At 41.9% G+C, this 17,000-nt stretch overlaps 1 protein-coding gene across 4 annotated transcripts in view; it reads right to left on the minus strand.

Moving 5' to 3' along the window:
* The window catches only part of ano6 (anoctamin 6), a 149,680-nt gene that overhangs the window by 98,567 nt on the left and 34,113 nt on the right, over positions 1-17,000 (minus strand). For 3 of the 4 annotated variants that reach the window (XM_048549480.2, XM_048549481.2, XM_048549482.2), the window contains exons 2-3: positions 8,333-8,415; positions 5,492-5,539 (exon numbers count right to left, since the gene is read on the minus strand). In XM_048549480.2, coding sequence (XP_048405437.1) covers positions 5,492-5,539; positions 8,333-8,415 — 131 coding nt within the window. The remainder of the gene's footprint in view (positions 1-5,491; positions 5,540-8,332; positions 8,416-17,000) is intronic. The other variant, XM_048549483.2, reaches the window with a different exon arrangement.

Consider the following 17,000-nt stretch of genomic DNA (forward strand, 5'->3'; position numbering starts at 1 on the left):
TTTCACAGCAGTCAGCTGTTGTATTTTCCAAAACCACTGACACTTTGACAGTTGCTGTCAAATGGCACACACATTACCGTGAGGTTAGAGTGCCGGGTAGGCTGTATGCAAATACCATGGGGCAGGTGCCAGATGGGCAGGTACTACGGTGGGCAGATGCAGAAGGATCCAAGCGGGCCAAAGGGGCTAAATCCCAGGGGAGGTGGAGACAGATCGGGTCCTGAGCACGGGAAGCGAAAGACGGTGTATCCCAGGAGTGTAGAGGAGTCAGATCTGCAGAGAGATCAGGTCCCAGGAGTTGATGGCAAGTCAGGAATGTAGGGAAGTCAAGTTTGGAGCAGGAGAGGAGGGCTGTGGATCCTGGGTGTGTCAGCTAAATAGTCTGGAGTAAAGCACATTTGGGGTTAGTGAGATAAGTATGGGGTAACTTGAATAGTTACTCAACAGTCAAACTATATATTTAATAGTGTGACTTTTCATGAGGAAGAACGTATTTAATTTCATTGGAACCCTCTGAGTTCTCAGACTGAAAAGGAGTACTTTGAAAGACTCCAGGCATAGAAAAATTGATAAGGGGAACCTTTAATTTTCCAGGCAATGTGTTCAGAGTCTGCAGGATCTCCTACACAAGCAGTGACCAGCAGTATGCTGCAACAATCAGTGTTGGTCCACTGCCTTTTATCATTTATATAAGTAATTTGGATGTGAACAATGGGGGCATGGCTAGCATGTCTGCAGACAGCACCAAAAATGGACAGTGAAAAAGGCTACCTCAGAGTACAATGGGACTGTAATCAATTTTCCCTCGTGTGTCCAACACTGAGGGATGACTTCATAGAAGTTTATAAGGTAATGAGGAGTATAGATAGGGCAAAAAGCCAGGGTAGGGGAGTCTAAAACTAAAGGGCATAGATTTAAGATGAGAGGGAAAAGATTTAGAAGGGACTGAAGGGGCAACATTCCCACACAGAGGGTGGCACATGCATGGTATAAGCTGCCAGAGGAAGTGGTGGGAGCTGGTACAATTACAACATTTAAAAGGCAACTGGATGCGTACGTGAATAGGGAGGGTTTAGAGGGATAATGGGCCAAATGCTGGCAAATGGGAATATACTAATCTAGGACATCTGGTCAGCATGGGTTGGGCCGAAGGGCCTGTTCAGACGCTGCACGACTCTATGGCTCTTTCAGGCCCTTCTCCACTGAAATAATGAGTATCTGGCCACTGGAAACAGTGGGACTCATGCACAGCTGGTGGAATGTTTGTACAGATCTCACATCAACCAGTTCCCGGAAGCCTTTCTCATTGATCCATGTAGCTGGATGCCAACACTATATTTGTCTCATTTAGTTCTTCATGTGACATGATCTGTTTTGAACATGGGTGTGTTCAGTCACACACACACACACACACACACATCCCTGAGGTACTGGCCGATGGGAAACTGGGAGGAGGAGGAGGAAAAGATGAAGTGCAGTCCCTTCCTAAGCATAAATTCCCTAGAAGGCCACACCGACCCTCAGAGCGTTTCACCCAAACCCATTCCCCTATAACCCCTGAACACCCTGAGGGTGGAATTGAACCTGGGTCCCTAGTCCTCTGAGGCAGCAGTGTTAACCACTAAGCCACGTGCCACCCCAGACACAGTTAAAGTAATAGTGGGAAGGGAAAAAAAACTAAGCCTAAAAGATCACTGGAAAGTTGCCATAATTAAGTACATCAGCTGACATAAGATCCCAAATCACCAAGCTACAATATTTAGAACATTAAGAACTGACTCCTCACCACTTTTCAAACTTTACCCTAACCCCATGTTCTGTCTGATAAGGTCAGCAGCAACTCAGTAAATACATTTCTTTCAGTAAAGCTCATTTAAATAAGGCGATGTTACAGTGCCCATGAAACAGGACAACAGGAAGTATAAAAATCTGCTTATTTCTTGCCTTGAGGTCATTCATTTAAGAGTGAAATGTTTCTGCCTTGACATCTAATATTTTGTGTGCTGTAATCTCTTGCACTAAAAAAAAGACAAAATAGGAGAACAACAATATCATGTTGTAACTTGGACAGAGACTGGGTACGAACATCAAAAAGACACTCCTGGGATGAAAGAGGAAAGAATGAAGAGCGTAACTACAGCACACAATGAGGAGGATCTGTTATAGTGACAGGAAGACAAAATGATCTAATGGTTTGTTGAAACTCTGCAGATTTATTTGAGAAACATTTTACAGTTGCTGGACCTTTCGATGGACCCTCCCTTCAAGAAAAGGCTTCACTGACTATTTTCGCCGTTCTCTGTGATTGAGACTTTTCAGATGAGAGAAATTGATTAGTGTTAACTGTGCAATTCATTTTTAAAATACAGTTTAGGCCAGCAGGGTCCTCTTCCTCCTAATATTTTCATTAAGGCAGGTGTCACAGTTATTATTTTTTGTTTTAAACATAAATTCATAATAATTGTACTGTTATAATTCTGGGCTAAAATGATTCAACCACAGCCCTATAGCACAAAATTGCAGGTGAGTTTTTCAGATGATAATGCAATTGGAACATTTCCTTATTTACATGACATTTTTTTTCCTATTCCTTCGATGTTTCTAGGTTTTCTGCATTGAACCAGATGTGAATGTAAACAAAATCACATTGGCAAAATTTCAGCAAGTGCTATAAATTCCCTCAAAAGATGACCTTGTCTTGGGAATAAGGTACCCATGACTGTATCATTCTGTGTGCATTTTATTACATTAAGCTAGAGTCTAAGGTTGCAATGTGATATTTTTGATGGCCTAAAGACTTCTGGCAAAATTGTACATTCCATTGCAAAATTGGTGAAGTGGTCAAGTCCTTCATACATTTTTGAAGGCGAATGATTCTTACACAATAATTTTCATGCATTTCGTTGATTTTCATTTGTAACAGGTTTCGCTCATTACTATTTTACAATTTCCTCGATGCATTACCAGGGTGCTGAAGCATAGCAGTTGCTAAGCAAATCAAGACTGCACTTTGAAGGGTCCCATGTGCATAGTTATACACAAGTCTTTAACATATTTAAAATTCTTTTAGTTTAATATTAAAATTAAACTTCATTAACACATCAGAGCTCTGTGCTTCTTGTTGCTTTCCATTTCCTTTTGAAACAGCCTGTAAAGTTTTTCAAATAAGTTCATTTCCAATATTTTCTATGTTTATTTCAAATTTCCAGCATCTGCAGTAAAACATTAATGCCATAGTCCCATAGGGCTGCTCTCTCATTACAGAAAGGGATGATTAGGAGTGGTTTAACCTGAGGGTCACCATGCCTCAGATGAAGGGAGAGTTTGAGAAGGAGAGAGCCCTTCGTGGTAAATGCAGCTGTTGTGGGAAATTGGCATGCAATGTTGGCATCAGTCGCCTTTGATTTTGTCAATGTTGGAAGGCACATTTTGTGAAATGCTGCGTTAAGAAACTTAGTAGTTCAGGAAAGGATCTGGTAAATATTTCATATTCGCAGGAACAGGTAACTGAACATAGTGTAAGCATCTGGTCTATGTAAAATGTCAAATCTTTGTGTCCAGTGTTCAAGAATCACAAGTCATGGGAATTTAGTCAAGAGATCTAATTAATATTATTAAACCGCCAATTACGTGGTTCTGATCCATCTTGCAGTGTTAACAAAAACATTTTTAAATAGAAGTGGGTTTTTTATAAAATTAAGGGGGAGGGGTGGAATTGCTGAGGGACTCAGGCTTCTGATGGAGTTCAATTAGACTGCACAATTACTCTGTCAGTTGTTGATGCTACTTCACTTATGCTGTAGATAACAGTGCCTGAGTTTTCTTTCATGTAGTTATAAAGGAACTGTACTGTACACTCCTGTGGAATTACTCATCTGTGTCACAAAGCAGCCTAAATGTGGACATGCTGGGATTGGATGCCAAACTCTGAGAAACAGAACTAAACCGTTGTGGGTTTATTTGCACATTTAGGATGGATCAGTTAAGGTTTAGTCACACCGTGCCCATCTAATGGAAGCAAACATTACAATTAAGATAAATGTACTTCTGTACTTGCTCAGCTGATATCACTCTGCAGTACACCATGTTGTAAATGAAATAAAACCAAAATCCTGTAGATGCTGGCAATCCAAAGCAAAAATAGAAAATGCTGGAGAAACTCAGCAGGTCTGGTGGTAAAAATAAAGTTGACATTTTGAATCCAATATAACTTCTTCAGAAATGAAAGGGGCTGGAAAATGGTTGTTTTTAAATTGTTGACAGAGGAGGAGGAGGAGTGAGTTGAACAGATGGCAAGGTGCCCAAAGCAAAAGCCAAAGAGAATACTTATGTTGTAAAGGAGTCTGCACAAGTGGTCCTCATGTGAACCCACCACCAGGTGTCTCTCTTTAATGAGAGACCAGCCCTCTGGTCTCGTAGGACAATGATGACTCTACTTTGACAGAACAACATGTCCATTAGGAATGACTTGATAGCAAATTAGGAGGGGAATCTCTTACTTCTCCACTCCCTATCTCATGAAAGCAGGATTAGGTGCCCTTTCTCTCTGCTCATCTAAGACTGGTTGACTCAGCCTGGTTGAAACTGTAGAGTGTCAACAAATTATTTTCAAATTTTTCAGAAAATATCATATTTTCTTACTTCTGAAGCACTGTAGCTTATCTTGGATGCAGGATCTGCAATACTGAAGTGGTGTCAACCAATTCAGCAGTCTTTTATCACAAGTTTGAAATGCAGAGGTAAAATTTTCTCTTTTTACTGTTTGTGTGTAGATTGAAGATTTCACTTGAAAAAAAAAGAAAGAAATCTTTCCTCTCAACTGGTGGTCAGGCTGATCCTAAACACTGGTATTTTTCTGGGATGAACAAATGGTGGAAGTTGATTAAGTCTGCTACTCTGTCTTTGATTGTTTGTTTTATTCAACTTCTTCAGAATACAGAATTATTGCTGGGAGCAATCGGTTTGTTTCTAGGTACAACATCTGACACAGGCAATCAGAAATCAGATCTCGAGGAAACCTATAAAATTCTCAAAGGACTAGGTGTGGTGAATCCATGGTGCTCCAATGACCAGGGAGTCAATCTGTGGAGTCACAGTCGAAGGATATGGGGGGTTCATTTAGGATTGAGATGAGAAGAAATTTTTTCACCTCGAGTGTATGGGGCTGTGGAACTCTCTGCCCCAGAAAGCGGTTAAGGCCAAAACATTGAATGTTTTCAAGAAGAAGCTAGATATAGTTCTGAGGGCTAAAGGGGTCGAAGAACATGAGAAGAAAGCAGGAGAAAGGTGGAGAGTTGGATGATCAGCCATGACCGTATTGAATGGCAGAGCAAAAGGCCAATTGGGAATTTTCAGTAAGCACAGTGTTTGCTTTGCAACTGCTTAGCACACCGGGATATGTGGATTCAGTGTGTAATCTATTGTGCAACCAAGGACACCATTCCCCAGAAACTTCCACCCTACGATTTGTGTGTATGTTGCACCATCTTACCCTAGACAATGGACCAAATAAGTAAGTTGCCTCTTTTCTATACGGACTCTGTTAATGGTAATGGAAAGGTTACATGGATTCATCAATTACATCAAAACATTACTAAAAACATTATTACACACTTTTTAAGGTCTTAGCAAAAATTCATAGCTTGGGCTGTGGATGCAGTTGTTTGTTTTCTCACCGATGTGGTTGTTCCATGGTGTGCAGATGTTTTGTTCCCATTCTAGGCAACATCATCAGTGCGATCTCTAATCGAAATGTTGGTGTTCTGCTTCATTTCGAACTTTGTACAATCCTCTGGTGTAGTAGGTCTTAACACTTCTGGTTCTGTTTTTCAGCAGAGGTCTGTATACGGGGTCTATTTCTATGAGTGTGTTAATGGAGTCCCGTGTTGAGAACCAGGCCTCCAGAGATTCCCTTGTTTGTTGTTCGCTTGTCCCAGTATAGTCACGTCATCCCAGTCAAATTGATGGTCCTCACTGTCTGGATGTATCAATATAAGTGGATATTAGTTGTGTTTTTGTACTGCCAGCTGGCATTTGTGTATCCTGGTCGTCGGTTTTTCTTCCCATTTGTCCAATGTGATGTCTATTGCACTTACAGCATGGTATTTAATCCTGTCGGTATGGGGTCTTTAATCTTTGACTGCACACAAACACAGGTTTGTGTGCAATCATGATCTTATGCAGTCCAAGGAATCTGGTTGTCATTTCTGATACATTTTTGATGTAGGGTAGTGTCTCCAGTATCTTCTGTTGTACTGTGTCCTCTGACTGCCATTTGTTTGGTATGCATCGGCGTTCGAAATTTCTCGGGTATCCGCTGTCAGTAAATAATTTGCACAGATGCTCCTCTTCCATTGTCCAAAGTTCTGGGATGTTGCAATGTGATATGGCTCATTTAAATAGTGTTTTAGTGCAGCTCTGTTTGTGTATGCTGGGGTGGTTGCTATTAAAGTTAAAAACCGGTCCATTTGTGTGGCCTTCCTGTACACTCGGGTCTGGAATTTGCCGTTTGTCCTTCTCTCTACTATTAAGTCCAAGAATGGGAGCTGTTTTCTTCTTCTCTAGTGAATTTAATGCTTGCGAAGGTATTGTTAACAAGTTGGTGGGTTTTTTTCCTACTTTTGTACTGAACGGGTTGTCCACATATCTGATCTACAGTTTCGGCTGGATTATAGGAAGGGCTGTGTGTTCCAGTCTCTGCATCACTGCTTCTGCAATGAGACCTGAGATGGGTGACCCCATCGGTGTGTTGTTGATTTATTTGTATATCTGTCCATTAAATGTGAAGCCTGTTGTGAGCCATAAATCTAGTAGTTTCAGTAAGCTGTCCTTGCTGACGTTGTTGCCGGTGTTCAGGGTCAGTGCTGCCAGTCTTTCTAGTAGTACAGCTAGTCTTTCTCTTGCTAATGTCATGTCAATGGATGTAAATGGTGCTATAACACCGAAGGAGATTATAATTTTGTTCTTGTCAATTTCTGCGACCCTGAGCTGTGTGAGAAATTCTTGGGCCAAACGGATTGAGTATAAGGATCTGCTAATCAGAAATTTAAGTCTCTGTTGTAATTCCCTTGCTAGCTTATGTGTGGGTGTGTCTGGTAAGGAGACTATTGGTATGAGTGGGATCGTGTACCTTGGTGAGTCCGTAGAAGCTGGGGGGTGGTGTTTGAGCCATCAGGTTTCATTCTGGTGCTAGTGATCTCTCTAGCAAGCTAACAACAGGCATGCAAAGGAATTTCTGGATGCATGTTTCTCAACACGGGGAGCCATTAACAAGCACGTAGAAATACAGATCGCTGCTGAAAAAACAGTAGCGGAAGTGAAAAGACACCCAACACAGAGGATTGTATAAATTGGGAACAGAGCAGAAAACCAACGTATCAACTCGAGGTTGCACCGATGTTGTTGTCTGGAACAGTAACAAAACATCTACCACATCACAGAACAACTGGCTCGGTGAGCAAACTAACAACTGCAAGACCACACACTGTTCATTAAACAGTACTGCTCATATTCTGCTGATTCATGTACATTTTTATTTGATATGGATACCATAAAACCTCCTTAAATTTAACCATAGATAATTTTAAGATTCACATTGTTGTAAATCTGAGAAGAATTACCAAGAGTGAAAAAAAGTGTATCATTGTCTTTGCAGGTGATATTCATAAATATCCATCAAAGAGCCTTTAAATACTGCAGAGGTCTTTAAAAACAAAAATTAAAAATTATGCACTGGGAGGGACATAGGCCATTTCTTTAGCATATTGTAAAAAAAGATTCACATTCACTCTTTTCTTCTCCAGTTCACAGATGTTGGAAACCTGCCAAGTGCTTTTGCAGAGGAGATAATATTAGCATCAATCCATCTAGAATTTTGGGAAGTAGGAAATTGCATATACGATGTTCACATTATCCCTTTTACCCATTTCCAATAGTATCCATCTGCAATTACTTACTGGAATAGGAGTGGAAACACACCAGTGGCTCATTTTTCTTGGGATTGAAAAACAGAAGAAATTGAGTTCTGCGTTGATATTACACCTGTGATAAAATGAAAACAGATCTGCTTGCTGGGTTAACTGGTTTCCTTGTGAGGGTCTCCATTTATCAGTCGAGAGCCAATGTTGGGGAGCTCCTCACATTTATGAGGAGCACACATTGAAACCCAATTTTAAAAAGAGGCAGTTAAGACCAGAATGATTAAGATATCTGCACATTATTTTAAAATGTACAGGTTTTGTTTAGCGTACTTCACTAAATCTTCACTAAAGTAATGGAATCAAATCCAGGGACTCAATCGTCATTTCTACGAACAGACTCTAAGCGGACTTACCAACTCAGTTGCTAGATGTTCTTGCTCGCCTGGTATTGTTCCATAGTTGGGGATGCAGGCTTGTTGAAAAAGCTCCTCATCTCCTAACAAATAAAACAAAGGCAGCATATTAATGAAGTCCTCAATCCTACTGATAGTTAATCTACCTTGCCAGCTCAAGGAATGAACTAAATGTTGTAATTATTCAACTTATGCATTCACTTAGGGATAAATAGTATTTGAGACTACTACAAGCTCATGTGTAACCATACACAAATAACGGTGTGATCAATGTTAACTTGATCAGCAAGCTTCACGTGGACTGGAAGGAGACATCACATCCAGAGTGAAATGCAGCTTGAATGAACATATTGTTCAGGGAATTTTGAGGCAGTGTTGGATTTCGGTGTAGGGGGGGAAGGGGTGCTTTTCGCATGTTCTTTTGGCTCATAATTTTAAAGCCCAGGATTGGGGGCCCAGCACAAGTGAGTGACATCACAGGTAAACTGCTAGTCCATTGGCTGGTTATTACTACTAATCTGACCGTACATTACAGGTTACTTTCAGATTGAAGGTAAATAGGAGAATTTTGCAAGCTACAAACTGAAAGACCAGTACAAAATTTTTAAATATCAAATTAAGAATCAAGTAATTAATATCGAGATGCCAGGCCAAGCGATGTGCTGTACTGCATAGTAATGGGAGCTGGTGGACACCACTGTGGTTCATAGTGACCGCATGTGCGGGAAGTGTTGGTTGCTTAAGGAATTCTGGCTTAGAGCTGACGAGCTGCAGTCTGAGCTTTGAACATTGTGACTCAGCAAGGACAGGGAGAATAACCTGGACACTGTATTTCAAGAGGTAGTCAAACCCTTAGATTAGCTACCAAAACAGAAGTTGCTGGAAAAGCTCAGCAGGTCTGGCAGCATCTGTGACGAAAAAGAAAGAGTTAACATTTCGGCTCCAGTGATCCTTCCTCAGTTCTGACCCAAAATGTTAACTCTTATTTTTCTTCACAGATGCTACCAGACTTGCTGAGCTTTTCCAGCAACTTCTGTTTTTGTTCCTGATTTACAGCATTGGCAGTTCCTTTGGTTTCTCTTAGATTAACTACTTCAAATTTGGTTAACGGCCAGGGTTAGGAGGGTATAATGACGAGCAAAGCAGGTAGGAGGGTCCAGAAGGTAGTGTTAAAACAGCCTCAGCCCTTGAGTTTGTCTAACGAGTTTGAGATTCATGAGGAGCTTAGATAAGGTAAATAGCAAAGGTTTTTTTCCCCTGGATTGGGGGAGTTCAAAATGGAGGGCATATTTTTAAGGTGAGCGGAGAAAAATTTAAAAAGGAGCCTGAGGGGCAATTTTTTCACACATGGAAGGAACTGCCAGTGAAAGTGATAGATGCAGATACAGTTACAATACTTAAAAGACATTTAGATAGATACATGAACAGGAAAAGTTTAGAGGGCTACGGGCCAAACACAGGCAAATGGAACAAGTTTAGTTTGGGAAACTTGGTCGGCATGGACTAGTTGGACTGAGATCTGTTTTAGTGATGTCTGACTGTATGGCTCTATGCGTTTCTGGGGATAATTCAGGAGGTACAGCAGAAATTCATCCCAAGGAAGAAGCAAACTAAGGGGACGATGAGACAACCATGGCTGACAGGGGAAATCAGGCACAGCATAAAAGCAAAGGAAAAAGCATCCAATATGGTGAAGATTAGTGGGAAGCCAAAGGATTGGGAGGTCTTTAAAAACAAGCAGAGGACAGTTAAAAAAGCAATAAGGGGGAAGAAGGTTAAATCTGAGAGTAAGAGTGTTTGTAATATTAAAGACAATTAGTAGGGCTAAGATATGTTAAAAGGTAGGAGACAGGCAAGTCTGGACATTGGACCACTGGAAAACAAGGCTGGAGAAATCGGAATGGTTAAGTTAGAAATGGTAGAGGAACTGAATATGTACATTACATCAGTTTTCACAATGAAAGATACAAGCAGCATAATATTACTTCACAAGAGTCAGAAGGCAGAGATGAGTGTAGTGGCCATCAATAAGGAGATGGTTCTGGGGAAGGTTTAAAGACAGATAAACCACTAGGGCCAGATGGACTACACCCCAGAGTTCTGAAGGAGATAGTTGAGGAGATTGCAGAGGCATTGGTGGTGATCTTTCAGGAATCTCAGGGAGGGTCGAAGAGAACTGGGAAATGTCTAACGTAACACCTCTGTTTAAGAAGGGAGAGGGGCAAAAGACAGGAAACAATAGGACAGTTAGCCTGGCCTTGGTCTTGGTAAGTTTCTGGAGTCTATTATGAAGGGATGAATTACTGGAGTAGTTGGAAATGCATGGTAAAATGGGAATGAGTCAGCACAGCTTCATCAAGGGGAGGTCATGCCTGACAAATCTGTTAGAATTCTTTCGGCTGGGGCATTAAATATAAATGTGGTGAAGTTACGTTGCAACTGTATAAAACTTTAGGAAAGCCATCTTTGAAACATCGTGTGCAGTTTTGGTCACCACACCACCAGAAGGTCATGGATGGTTTGGAGAGGGTTCAGAGAAGGTTTACCAGGACGTTGCCGGGTCTGGAGGCTTTTAGTTATGAGGAGAGCTTGGATAAACTCAGATGGTTTTCACTGGAAAGGTGGAGGGTAAGGATCATTTGTGCACTCAGAGGGTGTTGGGTGCACGGAATGTACTGCCAGTGGAGGTGGTGGAAGCAGGCATGTTAGTAATGTTTAAGGTTATCTCAATGGACACCCAAATAGTAAGTGAACAGAGGGATAGAAAACACACATGGACAGTAAGTAGTGGGTCTAAATAAGGATCAGGAATTGGAGCAAGGCAAGTCCCTGTAAAATAAAGTTCCACTGTATCAAAAGAACAAACCAAACTCTTGCAAATTATGGCTAAATCTTTGTTAATGTGGTTTAAAAATTATACAGTTTAGCTACATTGGTCAAAGTAATTCCTACACTAGGGTAAACCAGCTATTATTGTATGTACACCAAAATTCATATGTACAGATGTGGACTGGTTACAGCAAGAATTTTTTTTTAAGCACTGCAATTTACAACTAACAAGAAACATTTTTTTGTGCCCACAACAACATTAAACAATTTTATTTTAAATTTGTGTCATGATGACTAGTAAACATCATTGTAAATGGCTATGACCCTACATTTTTCAGCACAGATTTACTATAATTCCGTCCATGTATTCGAGAACGGTCTTCTCAGTGTTCACAGATTTACTGTGACAAATTATGAAATATAAAGTTGACACTTCGGGATTACCCTGTGGAAGAAGTGCAAACATTTGTCATGGTGAAATAATAACAATGATAATCTGAAACAAAATTACCGGAAATGTTAATACAGCGAGTGTGTCATAGAGATCTACAGCACGGAAAAAGGCCGTTCCTCCCACTGCATCCGTGCTGTTCAAAAACAACCAAAACTGTTCTGATCCCATTTACCACCACTTGGTCCACAGCCTTGTATGACTTGGCATTCTAAGTGCTCATCTAAATACTTCTTCAATGTGCTGAGCAGTTCTGCCTCTACCACCCTAACAGACAGTGAATTCCAGATATCCACCACCCTCTGGATGAAATCAATTGTGACCCTACTCTCCCCACCCCACTCCTAGCTCCTTTGCTGCAAGGAAAACAAAAGCCTATCTCATTTCATAACTGAAGTTCTCCAGGCCAGGCAAGGTTCTGGTTGAATTTGCCCTGCATTATCTTCAATGAAAACACATCCCTCCCATAATGCCGATTCCAGAACTGAACACAATACTCCAGCTGCAGCGTAGCCAAGAGTGATTGAAAATGAGTACCCTATATGCAAGCCTTTATTATGAAGCATTGGAACTCAAATCAAATATCACTGAGGCACTCAGCATTCAAAAGCGTGAAAGGTGTAAATTTGTATTAAACACATCAGAAAAAATAGAAATTGATAATTCAACTGTAAGTGAACACTGCAAACCTTAAGCCCCCATGCTTATTAACAAACAACTTTTTTCTGACTCTTAGCCCTATTTAATCTCTTCTTTCTCTCCCTCTGTTTCCTGGGCATGAGTTTTCTTTGAATTAAACCTGCTAACTCACACTTGCTAGTTCAGACTCTGGAGGAAGAGGTGTAATTCTAATCCCTCGTGAGCTTGGAGGTTGGTCAAAATGGAAAATGTGAAAGATCAAAAAACAAGTGCAAGCCTCTGGCATCCGGTGGCTCAGTGGTTAGCACTGCTACCTCACAGCGTCAGGGACCCAGGCTCAATTCCAGCCTCGGGCAACTGTCTGTGTGGTGTTTGCACATTCTCCCCATGTCTGTGCGTGATTCCTCCCAAGGTCAAAAGATTTGCAAACTAGTTGGATTGGCCATACTTAAAAATTGCCCATATTGTCTAGGGATGTGTACTGTAAGTGGATTAGCCAGAGGCATACAAATTAGGTTAGTAGAGTGAGTCTGGGTCGGATGCTCCTCAGAGAGCCAGTATGGAGTTGTTGGGCCGAGAGGCCTGTTTTCACACTGCAAGGGTTCTATGAATCCATGTTTCCCTTCAGCTGACTAAACTAGTTTTCTTCCATATCAGCTAACTCTATCCTCCTCACAGCAGGGAGATGGGGATAAGACAGAATCAGATCTAAACTCATCTCACTTCCTAACAACACAACTACAGGATCCCTGATGGAGCACTCCCTAACAGACAGGGTTTCAGACCTGCCCATTTTATGCAAGAAATTTTTGATTAAAAGCATAGGAGCACAACCACTTGCAAGTCCTGTCCAAATCACATATCATTATACTATGTGTTGTTATTCCTTCAGTGTAGCTGCATCAAAATGCAGCTCATTTGAAGATTCATGGTGCAGGAACAATGGCTGAATGGCCTCCTGTTTGCACTGTGACAATTCTGAGACACTCTGGGAAAATCCTGGAACTCACTTCCTAACAGCATTTTTCTGAAGAAGGGTCTAGGCCCGAAACGTCAGCCTTCCTGCTCCTCTGATGCTGCCTGGCCTGCTGTGTTCATCTGGCTCTACACCTTGTTATCTCAGATTCTCCAGCATCTGCAGTTCCTATCTCTCTCCCAACAGCATTGTTGGTGTCAGAGATAATGGGAATTGCAGATGCTGGAGAATCCGAGGTAATAAAGCGTGGGGCTGGATGAACACAGCAGGCCAAGCAGCATCAGAGGAGCAGGAAGGCTGACGTTTTGGGTCTAGACCCAAATTGTCGGTGAGTCCTGCATCATATGGATTGCAGGTATCAAGAGGCTAGTTCACCACAGCCATCTCAAAGGCCATTAGGGGTGGGTAATAAATGCTGGTCCAGCCAAGTGACACCCACATTCAGTGAAAGAATAAAGCAAGTATACATGGCATTAACAAGGGGGCGGGTGGGTATGTTCTTCAGGTTGCCTGTCTTCCTCAGGAATCCCATTGATCCTGTAAACTGGCCATGTAGAAATGGGTTCCTAATTACCACAAAACACCAGAGCAAATGCTACAAAATGTCTGTGGACAACAGCGAGCATAACTGCAGCCAACTACAAAATCTGAGCCAAAGTCTCATTGTTTGCTGTGGATTTGGTAAAAAAAATTGATTTGGATGATGGCTGAAGCAGAGGAATATAGACACATTATCTGAACCTCTCTTTGTCCAGTCCTGCACAGCAAAAATGGCGAGAAAGCTGACACTGCCCACTGGAATTTCAGAACTAATTAACACAAGTAGTTGATTATTTCCAAAGCAATGTAACTAACTTTGTTGAGGACATTCTTTAGGGCAAGGGACCTTCGAATATTAATCCTCTAGTTTCCAGTTTTTTTCTACAGGACATTGTTTAACTACAGGGATGTTGAGAAAACAGTTCCAATTTTGTTTTATTGGGATAATTCCAAGCTCATTGTAGAAAAACAACGCAGACTACATGGGACTTTCTAACGAGAGTAATTGATATCAGATGCACATTACTCACGCATTTGCAAAACAGTGGATTATTGAACTGCAAGTGGTCCCCTGTTCATTTTTGTTGCATTTTGGTGTAATTTTGCAACAATATTGCCATGTTACAATCCATAAAATTCTTAGCTTTCAAGGTCCAGGTAAATGCGAGGTGCTACATTTTGGAAAGGCAAAACAGGGCAGGACTAATACACTTAACGGTAAGGTCCTGGGCTGTGTCGCCTAACAAAGAGACCTTGAAGTGCAGGTTCATATTTCCTTGAAAGTGGAGTTTCAGGTAGACAGGGAAATGAAGAAGTTATTTGGAACATTTGCCTTTATTGGTCAGTGTATTATGTATAGCAGTAGGAAGGTCATGTTGCGGCTGTACAGGACACTGTTTAGGCCACTTCTGGAAATACTGCGTGCAATCCTGGTCTCCCAGCTATTGGAAAGAAGTCGTTAAACTTGAAAGGGTTTGGAAACGATTTACAAGGATGTTGCCAAGGGTGGACGGTTTGAGCTACAGGGAGGGGCTGAAAGGGCTGGACCTATTTTCCCTGGAGTGTCAGAGGCTGAGGGGTGACCTTATAGAAGCTTATAAAATCATGAGGGGAATGGATAGGGTGGTAGGCAAAGTCTTTTCCCCAGGGTGGGGGAGTCCAAAACTAAAGGGCACAGGTTTAAGGTGAGAGGGACAAGATTTAAAAGTGAGCTAAGGGGTACCATTTTCACACAGACAGAACTGCATCTATGGAATAAACTGCCAGAGGAAGTAGTGTAGACTGGTATAATTACAATATTTAAAGGCATCTGGATGGGTGTATGAATAGGAAAGGTTTAAGAGAGATAGGGGCCAAATGCAGAAGCATGGGACTAGAGTAATTTATGAAAACTGGTTGGTATGCACGAGTTGGACCAAAGGGTCTGTTTCTGTGCTGTACATCTCTATGGCCCTATTACCATGAGTGAGCTCGTGTTTCACGGTGTGGTAGGAATTATGGGTTTGGCTAACTGGATTTTTCAAAGTCAGATTGCCACTCCATTCCTACTTTTATTGCCTGAGAACTGACCTCTGCATTTCTGATGAACAATACTGATCCTAGCTCTTTCGGAAATATACAGCATACCCAAAATCCACAGGTTCCCTTGTAGTGCAGGGTAAGTGGAGGAAAGTCAAACCATGCTCCCTTTCCCACAGCAGTACATGCCACAATCTGTGATTTAGTGTCCAGCTTCACATTGATAGCTCCCGTAAAAGGGTCAGAATGTTGCTAAGTGTGCAGTGAGGGTAACAGTTGGTTCAGGGGATAGGCTTCCAGATGGTTAGGGTGCCTAATGTGTAAAGAACCAAGAAAATGATGGTGTGCTCAGATTAAGTTAGAGGAGATTGTCAATTCCGGCAACAGGGGAGATGGTCAGGCCAGGACGGGAAGGAAGGGGAATCAGATCTAAGATTCAGTCGGGTTGTTGGGTCCCAGGCAGTGGAAATGAGTGGAATTTTGTAGGAAGGGGTCAATTGATAATTGGAAGAATCAGATTCACAGTTACCCAGGGGTTAGGCTAAGAGGTGAATTATGTCATATTTTGATTAAGGATCAGTTTCATGGAAGGTTTCTCTCCATGAGACTTGGCTACCTGACACTCTCACCATCTCTGCTTATTGTACCTACCCCCCAACAAGATTAATGCTCTCCCACTCTCAGTGTGGCATGCAACATCTTCCTTCATCCACCTCAACAACCCAACCCTCTGCGCTGCCTACTCACACCCTCAATGACAACCCACCAGCTTTCGCCCTCCTGCACCAGCACTAACAGCTGTGCCCACCCACTTTCATCTCACTCATTCTCTTTCATTCTAGGATTGCATTTAGATGTGATGGGAAAGGAAGGAAAAAAGTCTGAAAAGCATATTGGTGACATTTCACTGCAAATAAAGTTTCACATTTGTTTAAACTTGCTCACAATGCCACTAAATCTATTTATTTGTGCCTCTGTAGAAGGGTCTAGGCCTGAAACATCAGCTTTCCTGCTCCTCTGATGCTGTTTGGTCTGCTGTGTTCATCCAGCTCTACACCTGGTTATCCCTCCGGTAATTGTTGCGCAGTGAGGTTAGAAATCAGGTTCCATCGAGCAATGTCTAATTTGAGATGTTGCTGCACTCAGTATGGACAAGGTGAACATCACATTTAGATGGGACTCCAGCAACTAGACACAACTTCTCCGTGTTGGAGCAGACATTAGAATGGCGTCACTGGCCAAATGCATTGGTCTTGCATTAGCAATGTTTGGAGCTAGGAGGTGTACTACACGCAGTGAGGGGAAGTATAAGGGTCACCATGGGATTGGGAGTGGCAGGTGTGTGTTCCTGCAATGAAAGGGTCTGTACAGAGGGTTGCTACCCCTGAAGGACTTCACTTGGCTGAATATACAGCCCCTTCCCTCACAAATCAAAGCACTCTGCATGTGGCTGTGGTCACTTTCTTTACCAGTGTACAGGTGCAACTTCCAGGACGATGGATGGTGACAAAGCCTTGGACAGTAATTTCCAGGCTCTGCCTTTAAGTGTTGGGGAAGTCTCAAACATTAAAATCTTCTTCAAACCAATAGACTTTGCACCTCTTCAGGTCCCTACCTGACCTGTCTGTATGAGCCTGTACCTAACCCAGCTTTCCCATTGAGTCCCAACATCTGAAGTGATCATGACAGATGTGATCACACACTGTTCTCCATGG

The sequence above is a fragment of the Stegostoma tigrinum genome, chromosome 18 (genome assembly GCF_030684315.1).
Source record: "Stegostoma tigrinum isolate sSteTig4 chromosome 18, sSteTig4.hap1, whole genome shotgun sequence".
Taxonomy (NCBI): Eukaryota; Metazoa; Chordata; class Chondrichthyes; order Orectolobiformes; family Stegostomatidae; genus Stegostoma; species Stegostoma tigrinum.